The 12,657-nt window shown below is 39.1% G+C and overlaps 8 protein-coding genes across 8 annotated transcripts; 7 read left to right on the plus strand and 1 right to left on the minus strand.

The window, feature by feature from the left end:
• Nucleotides 1-1,178: 1,178 nt before the first annotated feature.
• Nucleotides 1,179-2,520, plus strand: ATC70_006302 (uncharacterized protein; the record flags this gene model as incomplete). Its single annotated transcript, XM_064825578.1, has 7 exons — nucleotides 1,179-1,238; nucleotides 1,305-1,320; nucleotides 1,380-1,463; nucleotides 1,523-1,630; nucleotides 1,685-1,768; nucleotides 1,824-1,941; nucleotides 1,998-2,520. The coding sequence occupies 7 exons, from the start codon at nucleotides 1,179-1,181 to the stop codon at nucleotides 2,518-2,520; spliced, it is 993 nt and encodes a 330-aa protein (XP_064676796.1).
• Nucleotides 2,521-2,642: 122 nt separating this feature from the next.
• On the plus strand, nucleotides 2,643-3,563 carry ATC70_006303 (uncharacterized protein; the record flags this gene model as incomplete). Its single annotated transcript, XM_064825579.1, has 3 exons — nucleotides 2,643-3,007; nucleotides 3,242-3,321; nucleotides 3,394-3,563. 3 exons carry the CDS (start codon nucleotides 2,643-2,645, stop codon nucleotides 3,561-3,563), a joined length of 615 nt encoding a protein of 204 aa, XP_064676797.1.
• Nucleotides 3,564-3,714: 151 nt separating this feature from the next.
• ATC70_006304 (uncharacterized protein) lies at nucleotides 3,715-4,892 on the plus strand (the record flags this gene model as incomplete). The annotated part of the gene is made up of 2 exons (XM_064825580.1): nucleotides 3,715-3,913; nucleotides 3,964-4,892. The coding sequence occupies 2 exons, from the start codon at nucleotides 3,715-3,717 to the stop codon at nucleotides 4,890-4,892; spliced, it is 1,128 nt and encodes a 375-aa protein (XP_064676798.1).
• A 257-nt stretch (nucleotides 4,893-5,149) lies between these two features.
• ATC70_006305 (uncharacterized protein) lies at nucleotides 5,150-6,374 on the minus strand (the record flags this gene model as incomplete). Its single annotated transcript, XM_064825581.1, has 5 exons — nucleotides 5,150-5,375; nucleotides 5,437-5,820; nucleotides 5,878-6,020; nucleotides 6,070-6,240; nucleotides 6,297-6,374. The coding sequence occupies 5 exons, from the start codon at nucleotides 6,372-6,374 to the stop codon at nucleotides 5,150-5,152; spliced, it is 1,002 nt and encodes a 333-aa protein (XP_064676799.1).
• Nucleotides 6,375-6,535: 161 nt separating this feature from the next.
• On the plus strand, nucleotides 6,536-7,018 carry MCM1_3 (transcription factor of the MADS box; the record flags this gene model as incomplete). Its single annotated transcript, XM_064825582.1, has 1 exon — nucleotides 6,536-7,018. One exon carries the CDS (start codon nucleotides 6,536-6,538, stop codon nucleotides 7,016-7,018), a length of 483 nt encoding a protein of 160 aa, XP_064676800.1.
• A 395-nt stretch (nucleotides 7,019-7,413) lies between these two features.
• SKN7_3 (kinase-regulated stress-responsive transcription factor skn7) lies at nucleotides 7,414-7,802 on the plus strand (the record flags this gene model as incomplete). Its single annotated transcript, XM_064825583.1, has 2 exons — nucleotides 7,414-7,434; nucleotides 7,497-7,802. The coding sequence occupies 2 exons, from the start codon at nucleotides 7,414-7,416 to the stop codon at nucleotides 7,800-7,802; spliced, it is 327 nt and encodes a 108-aa protein (XP_064676801.1).
• A 249-nt stretch (nucleotides 7,803-8,051) lies between these two features.
• Nucleotides 8,052-8,821, plus strand: ATC70_006308 (uncharacterized protein; the record flags this gene model as incomplete). The annotated part of the gene is made up of 4 exons (XM_064825584.1): nucleotides 8,052-8,174; nucleotides 8,227-8,427; nucleotides 8,490-8,624; nucleotides 8,684-8,821. The coding sequence occupies 4 exons, from the start codon at nucleotides 8,052-8,054 to the stop codon at nucleotides 8,819-8,821; spliced, it is 597 nt and encodes a 198-aa protein (XP_064676802.1).
• A 1,126-nt stretch (nucleotides 8,822-9,947) lies between these two features.
• On the plus strand, nucleotides 9,948-10,223 carry tfa2 (transcription factor TFIIE beta subunit, TFIIEB, Tfa2; the record flags this gene model as incomplete). Its single annotated transcript, XM_064825585.1, has 1 exon — nucleotides 9,948-10,223. One exon carries the CDS (start codon nucleotides 9,948-9,950, stop codon nucleotides 10,221-10,223), a length of 276 nt encoding a protein of 91 aa, XP_064676803.1.
• Between the last annotated feature and the right edge of the window lie 2,434 nt (nucleotides 10,224-12,657).

Consider the following 12,657-nt stretch of genomic DNA (forward strand, 5'->3'; position numbering starts at 1 on the left):
ATTACTTTCATCTAGTAGTTACTTACTAACACTTTTGCTCAACTTTTTTGTGACCAAAAAAAATACCTCCAAAAATCGACCAAAAAGCATGAGGTATCCCTCATGGAAAACACCAAAAATCAAACGGCCGCGTTTTTGACGTCAAAAATGAAGAATTCTACTATAGCATATATCAGATGAAAATGATTCTCTTGATCCAAAGCAACCTCTGAAGCTTTGTTTGTGATACCTTTATATGCAAAATCTCGACATTTTGGCCCAAATGGTCATTTCATGTTTTTTGATTTTGCTCGATAAATTTATTCATAGCACTTTTTGTATTTGGCACCATTGGATGCGCCTTGAAAAGTACTTTAAGAATGCATTAGAGATCATGGGATGATCAACACAGTTTCCATAGTCGAATCAGGCAAAATAAATTAATCAAGTCGAAAAAAGTTGAAATTTGTCCAATCTGAAGCAAAAGTTTATTGGTGACATTTCAATTTATTCAGGCTGTCAGAATCAAAGCCTCTCCTACCAGGAAGCAATGATGCTTTTGAGCGTCAACTTTGTCACTCCCAAACATAACAAACAGCACCCACTCGATCCTTATATCAATCATCAACCTATCGAGTTGCCATCGTGTCCACTTGAAGAGAAGCCTAACTAGTGGTGATGTGTATGAAACTAAGGATTTACATCTGGTGATCTAGTCTATAGTTGGCTTACAACATATGGCACCTTTTGCTGGAGATCCAAACTTGGAAGGAGAGATAAAAGACCACAAATTCCTGTTCGGATACATAGTCCATGACATGTAATTACAGGCAGATGATTGCAATCAACCTGTAGCCATAAAGTAGTTGGATATACGTATGAAAGGAGATATGGAATGAAACATGTAATTACGGTATAAAATCAAGGGTCCTCACTAACAGTAGATAGAACAGACTCTATAGACTCATTGACGGATGATGCTAGGCCTGTTTAAGGAGTAGAAAACAGGATAGATGAATTATCCAAATAGCAATTATTTTACCATACTAAGGTTTCGCGTGTGCACCATAGACGAAAAGCTGGGGCGGCCCGATGAATAACCTAAAAGGCCTCTTATTTTTTTTTGTTTCCAGTTCATTTCTTTTTTCATCCTCTTTTTTTTCTGTTTAATATTCCTAAATAGACTTGAAGTGGCTACAATGACAACCACTCACGATGAAGAACCAAACTACAGAGTATTGAGTATTCAGTCTCATACGGTAATACTTTATACGAGAAGGGGGAAAAAAAAACGAAAAAGAAAAACTTGACCAATCGCTCATTAGGTTTCTGGCTATTGTGGTATAACGAGAATGAGATAACGTCTCATAAGATTATTCTAAACGTGTGCTTCATTAAAGGTAACAAGGCAGCAGTTTTCCCGCTTCAAACACTCGGCTTCGATGTGGATAATTTGAATACGGTTCAATTTTCAAACCATACTGGTAAAACTTCGGTCGAATAGAAGAGGAAAGGGACGAGATGCTTATTGGATTTTGGACAGGTTATCCTTCATGGACAGGGAGCCGAATGAACGCACAGGATGTGCAAGAATTGTTTGATGGTTTAGAAAAGAATGACCTTATTGGTGAATATACCCATGTTTTGACAGGTACCTATCAGTTCTATAACAGCAAAAAAACGCTTCCTGAATAGGCTTCATTAGGTTACATTGGCAATTTCGCCATCTTGGAGACCATTCAAAACATGGTCAAGAAGCTCAAGGCTGTCAATCCTGATCTGATCTACCGTAAGTGGGTGTATAGTGTGGAATAGTTACATGGATCTGATTCAAGGACGACTAGTTTGCGATACTGTGATGGGAGATGGAGACGCACTGTATGTTGCACCTGAGATTGTGCCATTGTATAGACATATCATGCAATATGCTGATGTTGTAACACCTAATCAATTTGAAGCAGAGTAAATATCCAAGGCACGATGGGATCCACATGAGCATTGATGAATGATACATTTAGAACTTTGACCGAGACCAAAATCACATCGCTGGAGGAAGCATGTCAAGTAGCCAAGAAATTACATTCATTAGGTTCTCCCAATGTAGTAATTACAACCTTATCGCTACCATTAAAAGATGTACCTATCGAGGTACAACTTGAGACCAGCTCCGAAGAGTCTCTGTATTGTCTATCGAGTCAACAAATCAACGATGGTACGACGGAGCAATACCTGATTGCTTTCCCCACATATGAAGGCTATTTCACTGGCACAGGAGATTTGTTCTCCTCATTGGCAGTAGCACATTTTGCAAGAAAGGAAAACTCGTTAATTGAAGCAGTATTTAAAGTCATTTGTAGCGTCAATGCTATCACCAAGAACACCTACCTGTACCAACAAAAGAAGAACAATAGCATGAAAAACAAGCCAGATGCTGCTAATTTAGTGCATAACTGTGAGCTTAGACTGATCCAAGGCAAGAAGGAAATTGAACATCCAGAGTTATTTAAGGATGTCATTAAGAAAGTTAAAGTTAGCGTTTAACCAATGGAAGAGGCTTACGATGAGAATAAAAAAAATAGTAATTTCTTGATCAAATAAAGCATATTTTTTTCTTCCATCTTCGATATCACACCAACTGGACTATATTGCAACCTTAATATCAAATGAGCACCGCCAATACATCAAGTTTACCCTTTACAGTTCAAGATGATATTGAAGCCAAGGAGAAGTATGCAGCACAACAAAGAAGCAGCAGTTCGCGTAGCTGCAATTCCCGTCGTATTCGATTATGGTCCGTGATTGCGTTTGTTTCCTTGGCAACATTATGTTTGGTCAGTTATTATGACAAAGACTCACTGCCATCTGGTCTTATTGCGGACAGCACCGATTCAAATACGGTCCACATCTTGCCAGTGTCTGCCGAGAAAGAGGATGAAGTCAACACTATAAAGCCAATGAGCCTGAAAGATGAAATCATGAGTCGCATTCAGGGTCATCAGCTAATCGTATTCAGCAAAACTTATTGTCCGTAAGTGTTACTATCATACATTTGTACCACTGGGAATCTGTGTGTGTGTGTGTGTGTGTGTGTGTGTGTGGAGAGAGAGAGAGAGAGAGAGAGAGAGAGAGAGAGAGAGAGGGAGAACAGGTAGAGGGCCATGTAGAATATTCGCTCGTGAAAACAAGGATGTTAAGGGTGCAGATTGACTAATCATGATCACATATTGTGGAACCAATCCATTAAATTCAATTGTTCAAATAGATTTTCGAAAAAGGCAAAGCGAATTTTAGGTTTATACAATCTGAAAGAGCCTCTTGAGGTTGTAGAAGTTGATTTGCGAGGTATTGTTTAGGTTAAATGACATTTACGTCATTGAAAGTATATGTATGAACTCTCATCTGCATGATTTATAGATGATGATTACCAGGTCAAGATGACATTAAACGATATATCTGGCAGGGCAACGTTCCCAAACATCTTTTTGAACGGACAATCGATTGGAGGAGCTGACGATCTTGAAGAGTTACATGAAACTGGACAACTGGCAATCCTATTAAGGAAGAACCAATTACTCTTGGGATGAATAAGATTGAACCACAGCAAATTAGTGTACCTGTTTTTTTTTTCATCATTGGCAATCGTGTATAAAAGGGACCAGGTTAACCTTTCCATTTCACCCCCTTTTTCATCCCTTCTCCACCCTTCTCTTTCTTTCAAGTTTTGCCACAATAAAAATGATGATGTGGAAGCGCAGATCATCTGTTTCAAAGTCCCTCTCTATCCAGTTGTTGGAGCCCATCGTTTTCATCGGCTCTAATTTGGAGACATCGCCTGTTGTTCGGGGAACTGTCAATGTTGATTTTCAAAAGAGCTGTATCATCGAGAAGCTTCAGCTCAAGTTCGAAGGCCTGATGAAGACACAGTGGACACAAGGTAATACAAACTTGATTTGATACGTGTGTCAAATGCTAATCCGGCTATAGGCGAGAAACCCAGACGACATCAACAAAACATTGCAGACAGCCATCTTCAGCTGTACCCGACACCTGAGTCGGCCTTATCACTACCTCTTTTGCTGAACTCTGGATCAACGCGGTTCTCCTTTGAAATGCCTCTGCCTGCAGGTATTCCCGAAACAATCAGCTGTTCTCAAGTCAATGTAGACTACAACATCACAGTGTCATTAGACTACAAAAAAGACGGCGCATCTCAAATGCATGAGGAAATCAAAAAGCCGATTGTATTAGCCCGATTACCTGACACAGGCATGGTAGCAGGCGAAAACTATCCAGCTACCATTGATTCACACAAACACTTTTCAAACTGGTGTCAGTATCGCATCACTATCGACACAAAAACAGCTGTGCTTGGATCAAAATTGCCGGTCAAGATCGAGATTGCACCCACTGTTAAGGATATGAGATTGAAACAAGTATTCTTGCAATTGGTTGAAAGGCGTACGATTACTCCTACCGTAGACAATGTCGATCGCACCAGCCAATCTGTTCATTTCCTGTATCCTGCCAAGGGCCATATACTCACACTGCCTAACCGACCTCTGAGTCAAAATTGGCAAGGCAGCTGCCTCTATCAGATCCCTGATGACAACTCGGTATCACATTCCACTCAGAAATACAATCACTTTGGCGTGAGTCATCTTTTGCTAGTGTCTCTCTTGGTATCGATTCCCGATGGCACTAGTCCAAATAGCCGATTCACTACGAGAACAATCTCCTTCCAAACTTACATCGATCTGCTGGACAAGCGTGTGGCCCAACTCGGGGATCGTGAATTCACAAAATTGCCCAGCTACGATTGCCCCGTCTCCATGGAAGAAATCGAAGCTTTGAAGAGACATGGCCTTGGTTTGGAGTGTCCTCCAACATACGAAGAATCTTTATTAGCCATCTAGGCCAATTTTGTATTTATATTTATTTTCTATGTATTAATTTGTATAATGTTTAATATTTTATTTTGGTTACCATTTGTATACCCCCCTCCCCCTCCCTCCCTTAATCAAAAATAATAAACTTGTGTTTCTTACCTCATTGCAATAAGGGCATTGTCCAAACAGAATGTTGAAACTCTGAATGGTGCTTGGATTACCGCGAAGCCACTAGCAGGATTCAGGGGTTAATTTAGCTCCAAATGGCTCAACGTCAAATGACATCATTTTGAGTAACTCACTTCATATAAGCATTGGTAATGAAACCCTCGACTGCACGACGTGTTACTGCAAATAATGTCAGGCGTGTCTATGTTGTTCAATTTATAAGAATAGCAGATGCCGCACTCAATGTCCCCAGTTGTAGTATAATCTTCGTAAGCATCTGTGCTGTTACTGACCAATTGAAACGAGTCTAGTAAATTTTGATGTATAGACAAAGCCTTGTTCCTGTATATAAATAGATGTCATTATGTACAATCTCATTGACACATATACCACACATGCTAACCATGCTGACTCTTTCCACTTGCTCTGAAGGTCCCTGACTCTGTTGGCGCTTCCAAAGAACCGAATCTTTGGTTTCATATCTAATGGAGATTCGGCATTGATCTGAATCTCGAGGGAGCAATGGTGTCCAAGTGCTATTCTCCTCCATGTGTCGCTTCTTTTAGGTTTGTCCGGCTCTATTATCCTCATGTGCTTGTCCAAATCATCCATGCAGTTAAAGAATAATTGGAATTTAATTACAAACGCTCGGTGCTGTGCTAAAATGCTGGCTAGTGTGGTGTGGTTCGAAATGGCGACTGGTAAATCCCACTCTGCCTTGAGCGATGCGAATGGATAATTGCTTGGCAGATCGACTTTGACGAGATGCTTCCTGCCTTGTCCGTCACTATGATCCATCCGTTCAGCACTGTACTCAAATGTCTGTGGCATTGAAAGGCCTTACACTGTTTTCAGCGTGATCCGAAGCATGTCATCCGATATTTCTTCTACATTTTCAAATCCAATTTTCTTGACCTCATTGTAAATTAGCAAATATCTATCATGTGAGTAATTGAATTTGTTGTTTTCTGTGATTGCTGTGGTTTCCTGCTAAATGTTTTAGCGTAGGATGTTGAACCGAGACTTTCTATCTTACAATAATCTCTTTAAACTCGTTTAGGAATGCCATGACATCTGTTGCTTGATGCAGCTTTGTTTCAACTAGATCTTTGGCTTGTGGATAATCATGAAACAGCCTTGATAGATTCTCTTGGCCATGCAGATAGCCCTGAGGACCCAATTGAAGCTGTATGTGATATTCAATGTTCTACCATGGCATGTCAATACTTTGTTGCAGATCTGTCGATACGCACAGTTTCTTACTTTGATGGCTATAAATCCCTTGTATATGTGATGCTCATCGTCAATGGGTATAATCAATGGAAATGGCACATTGTTCATGTTGAGTTGACAGTGGCAAAAAGAAGTGTGTGCGAAACACGAACGCGCGCTTGTGGAGCTCAAATGCAACACATTTGTTGTGACCATTCGACACACACCTCTCTATCTCTCTCCCTTTTGGTCAAACACAAGTAATGAATAATGAAAATGGACCTAAAAGCATGCCACAAGGTGCTCGCAATATCATTCGATCCAATGACTCACCTAGTTTATGGAACTTGACGCTCTCACCTGGCTGGACTGATCAAGAATCAGAAGCACTTCGACTTGCTGTTATGAAGTTTGGCATTGGCAACTGGGCAAAGATTAGAGAATGCCAAGTTCTACCTTACAAAACCAATGCACAGTTGAACCTACAACTACAAAGACTATTGGGCCAACAAAGTACGGCTGAATTTGCTGGACTTCATATCGATCCCAAGGTCATTGGAGCAAAGAACGCCAAGATTCAAGGGCCCAGCATTAGACGCAAAAATAATTGCATTGTGAATACAGGAAACGCACTGACGAAACAAGAGCTAAAGGCGAAAGTCTTGCATAATAAACAGCAATATGAAATCCCTGAATCAGAATGGTCAACGATAGAGCTGCCCAAGATTGAGAACGTAGGTACATTTGCTCATGATGTATACACTGCCAATTGACGCTGCTTGGGATTGCTTTCATGGGCTTTATTTCTCTCCCTCTGTCTCTTCAGGTTCTTGGACGACCGCATTTGTAAATACATTGCACACCGATGATACTATAATCCAACTGCCAAAGCAACGCTTTACGAATCAAAAAATATCAGACAGTACAGTAGACAGCAAGCATATAGCTCAATTCCAAAGAGGCTGCTTCATTCGCCTTGGAACAGCTCTTGCAAGTGGATGTATTTACTAATGCGGCATCTAGAATCTTGATAACGGAGGAGAGAGGAGCAAGCTCATGATGAGTGCACTTCTCAATTCCATTACAATAGCCGTATCTAGCCCTTGTCCGTAAGAAAGAAGAGATGCTTCATCTGAAAGCAGAATTACAAAAAGTGCAAGATAAAATCATGAAACTAACAGAAAAAGAGGTGAGTCTTTTTGACATGTCAAACGCATTGATTCTGAAAGAAACTGCTATTACATGTGTTAGAGTCGCTCGCCAAGCAATAAGAAAGCATCTAGTAAAGGTCGTGCAACGTCCAAAAAGGCAACTACCAAATGCAAAAAGGCACCGAAATCCGCAGCAAAGGGGAAAGCAGTAGTAGACCCAGTATCGGCAAATGGACCCAATGACATGATGGATAATGATCTGGCCATGACTATAGCATTGCAGGCACAAGAGGATCAAAATGAGCAAGAAGCAGAGCACAATGAATATGACACAAAGGACGATGAATATAAACCAAAAAGAAGAAGGGTGGCACGTCGCAATAACGGCAGTTCCAAGAGTCAATAGCCCATCACCACCAGCCTCAGTAATACACAACATTTGCTAAGCAGCAGTATTTGCTAAATTCAGCCTCTTTGCACTACATACATTACATTGTATTACTATCGTGCGTGTGCGTGTGTGTGTGTGTGTGTGTGTGTGTGTGTGTGTACGCTTCTCCTATTTCAACAATAAAAAAGATGGCCATCTATATATTCCCCTTTCTCTTTCGCTCTCTTTACCCTTTTCCTTTCTTTTTATTACATAAAGCTAAAAATGAGTTGCTGTGGACTTTCTTCTGATGATGAGCCTCTCAAGCGAAAGATCGTTATTGTAGGCGATGGTGCTTGTGGCAAAACATGTCTCTTGAGTGTGTTCTGCAAAGGCTTCTTCCCTACTGTAAGTAGCCATCCCATTTGAAACGGGCTCGATCGTTGATAGTTGTACATAGGGCGACTATATTCCAACTATTTTCGATAATTCAGTCAAAGATGTCGTTGTTGATTCAAAACCAGTAGTAGCAGAACTATGGGATACAGCAGGACAAGAAGATTTCGACAGATTGAGAACATTATCATACCCTGATTCAGACGTTGTTTTGATTGCATTTTCAGTGGATATTCCTGAATCATTGGAGAATATATCAGAAAAGGTAAACGCATCACAGATTCATCACCACAAACAAAACAGGCTGCTGATGATACGACTGTGTAGTGGATGCCAGAGGTCAAGCGATATTGCCCTGGTCTGCCAGTGTTATTAGTTGGCTGCAAAACAGATTTAAGACAGGATCAAAGAACGATACAAGAGTTGGAGAAACAATCCTTGAAACCCATCACGACACACCAGGTTTGTTTCCATGTGTATGTTATTCTCACTCACACACAGATGCTGATAGAGCAAATTAGGGTGTTGAGGCGGCTAGACGAGTGGGAGCCTACAAGTATGTTGAATGTTCCGCGAAATTGGAACAAGGGGTAGGCGAGGTATTCAACTCGGCTATTCGAAGCACAATGAAGAAATCTTCAAGTTGTGCTATCATGTAAAAAAAAAAAAAAAAAAAAAAAAAAAAAAAACTCTTCTTATTATCCTCTTTTTATAATGACTTATTTATATATATATATTTATGCTACCGTTGTGTTTCTGTCTGAATTTTCCTCTTCTTAATACAATTCTTGATACTACAAACTCACTTTCACATGTGATTGTGGTTGAGCGCAATGTTCAAGTGTTATTGAGATACATCCCCATCACTGCGGGTGCATAAATTATGATTTTGATCTATACATTTTGGAGTTAATGGGCCAAATTAGTCTAGTCTAAAGTGGTACCTGGAACCTAAAATTGATTTCGGTCGTAGTTGTACTCGATTCATTAATAGCATGTTCAGTTCATAGCTGAAAATGCTTGTTTGGTGTAATTTTGTGTAATTTTAGAGATGATACAGCAATATGAGGTTGATAGATTGGCTGTATAACACACGCAACGAAAGTTTCAGGATATATCACATACCAGAATGCTGCATCCCGTAAAAGATGTATCTCGATCCGGTGAAACAACAAGGAAATTTGAGTAGCATAAATGTTAACGTTCACAAGTGTTAATATGAATAATCTCAGGTTGCGAATTGACTCAATAGCTGAAGTTTTGAGGTAGTATTTGATACATACTCTAAGCAGATCGCGTAGTTATAATGATATAAGGTCTTCATGTAGGTTATTATAGAAGTAAGCCAGTACTCTAAACAACCACAGCTACATAGCACTACGCTATTACCGTTAACGTGTGATGTTGCGTACATGGATCTTTAAATCATTTGTAAATATGCGATCGTTCCTTACTAATGTGTTACAATTATGCCATCATACTAGAGTTGCTAATGAAACCTAATCGCGAAAGTAAATTACATATGCTGAATATGCAAAAGAGGTATACTCACTGGTATTCCCGAGGCATTTTTGATCTGTACGTCATGAACATGCTCGAGTTTATTTCTCCTTTTTAAACTACTCAAGCAGGAAGCTTTGTAGATCTTCCATGACATAATGGAAGTTTCTATAAAAGGTCATGATGATATCATTTACTTTTGACATTGCTTTTGTATAAATACTGCACGCTTCTTGAGTAAAATTGACTTTCTATATACTTTTTACCACGTAAAATAATCACAAAATGGAAGCATTAAATACAGCCTATCCTCCTGATGCCACAAACCCTGTCCGCTCTCCCGTTGCTGAGAAGCCAGTGATGGAGAAGTCTGTCAGCAAAGAAACCGTTGACGCTGCTGCTGCAACCGACGATACCGCAAACCAGTCTACATTACACAACATTAAAGAGAAAATGGTTGATATCAAAGACAGTGTCAAGGAAACTTTACAAAGAGATCATCATCGCGGCCAAGACTGTGCAAAGAAACCTCAAGATGGCAAGACAAATCCTATGGAATAAGCCGTTGGCTATAACATCCACGAAATATCATATACTCATCATCTGGCTGTAAATATAAATAAACATGAAAAATAAAACAGAAAACTTGGTGTTACACGTTTGAAAGTATCGATTATCGTTTTGAAAGAAATATATGTATGGAGCCTGTCAAATACGCTCTCATACATCATCACACATATCAGCACATGCATATGCTACGTCGTGCAGTGCGATTTCAAGAATAAAAGCGATTACCAAGGCTTCATAACATACCTCACAGCCATTAGATGTACATGTGCTAGATGATAAATAATGCTCTTTTAGCCGAGGGGCTATGATCTATACGTTTGACATGACTTTCTCATGTCTTTTTATTTAAATACACGAAAAAGCATTCAGTCCTGCATAGGACAGACGCTGAATACCATCTCCGTGAAAAGCGATGATTTATCAATTTATTAAGCTGAAGCGTTTGATATTTATACTAGGTAGACTAGTAGAACATGTTGATGGCAAAGCACTTCTTGCGGCCACTACTATCTCTACAATTTGTTTCCACAACATGATTTTGAGTATCGATAATAAATCTCATTCTACTACGCCGAAATAATGGTGCTGATCTGACCGTATTATTCTGCAACATCCTATTAATACAAGCTAAGATTTCATTTTTGAAACATCTACTATCATATAAAGATACTTCATAGACGACTTGTAACTGAGAATTTTGACTCATCTAGGATGCTCTACATCTATAGCAATGAAAAGATTCATAGATGGGCACACAACATAGTAGCATTGCCTCTTACTCCTCAAGACCATACAAAACACAGTGAAATTATATTGCCTTTTAGCCGTGTTTTCTCGCGCTGGAAGCCGTTTTACACCTCCAGAATAGCACCAAACAATTACTTTCATCTAGTAGTTACTTACTAACACTTTTGCTCAACTTTTTTGTGACCAAAAAAAATACCTCCAAAAATCGACCAAAAAGCATGAGGTATCCCTCATGGAAAACACCAGAAATCAAACGATCGCGTTTTTGACGTCAAAAATGAAGACTTCTACTATAGCATATATCAGATGGAAATGATTCTCTTGATCCAAAGCAACCCCTGAAGCTTTGTTTGTGATACCTTTAAATGCAAAATCTCGACATTTTGGCCCAAATGGTCATTTCATGTTTTTCGATTTTGCTCGGTAAATTTATTCACAACACTTTTTGTATTTGGCACCATTGGATGCGCCTTGAAAAGTACTTTAAGGATGCATTAGAGATCATGGGATGATCAGTACAGCTTTCATAGTCGAATTTGCCAGAACAGGTCGAATCGTGTTCAAAAAGTTCGAAATCTAACAAATCAGATCAAAATATTGAGCGGAGATTAATCAACTTTTGGCTACTTGCATAGCCAAAAACGCCATTCTTTGTATTATCAAGGTAACCTAGTCGGTCAATGTCACTACGTTTGATGACGGCGTCGCCCTGTGGGTTCTCACCAAAGACATTTCAAATCAGAGATAATAAAAGTCTGGCATATCAAGTAGATTTTAGACAACCAATTAATAGTAAATATATATATATATATATAAAGGGTCATATCAGAGTCAGGAGAGGGAGTTATCTGTAATTTGAGTAAGATGTAATTTGATACTTAATGTTTATTAAATAAAATATGATGGAGTATTTATACTAATTGATTTGGTTACGGATATAATATAATAATAAGATACGGGCATTGATATATAATGAATGGACCTATCAAAATAATAGGCGCTATGCATGCAGCAGTGACATATGGTCCCATGTCATCTGACATTCGCTGATGTAGCTCTTGAAATGGCAGCATAAAGCTGGTTATAAGTAAACACAGGGCTTGCGTAAGATCTACAGCGAATTTTTTAAGATATTGTCATTGCAAAAGACACCTTTATTATAGAGAAAAAGTCCCAAGAAAGAAAAAAGTATTTGAGCTAAGCAAATGCTCTTTAAAATCCACGATTTCCATTTGATCAGCATCGCAGCCATCATTGTTGACATCAATGTCATTATCAGAAAGGCATTTGGGCCAGGCAGCAGCAGCGCACCCGCTAAAATTGACTCAAACGCAGTTAATTTTTTCTGTTCAAGATTGGACAGATCTCGTGTTTTTTTCGACCTCTTTAATCTTTTTTGTGACATTCGACTATATAAACTGTGATGATCACCCTACGTTTCCTAATACATCCTTGAAGTACTTTTCAAGGCGCTTCTAATGGTGCTGATTGTAATAGGTGTTTTGAATGAAATTACTGAGAAATTTGGTAAAATATGAAATGAGGTTTTTACCGAAAACAGCCCTATTTTGCATATGAAAACCTCATAAACGTGGTTTCAGAGGTTGCTTTGGATCGAGAAATACATTTTGGTTTAATATATACCATAGTAAAAGCCTTCATTTTGGAGGTAAAAAAA

Source organism: Mucor velutinosus (genome assembly GCF_035048745.1).
Source record: "Mucor velutinosus strain NIH1002 chromosome Unknown tig00001545, whole genome shotgun sequence".
NCBI classification, from domain to species: domain Eukaryota; kingdom Fungi; phylum Mucoromycota; class Mucoromycetes; order Mucorales; family Mucoraceae; genus Mucor; species Mucor velutinosus.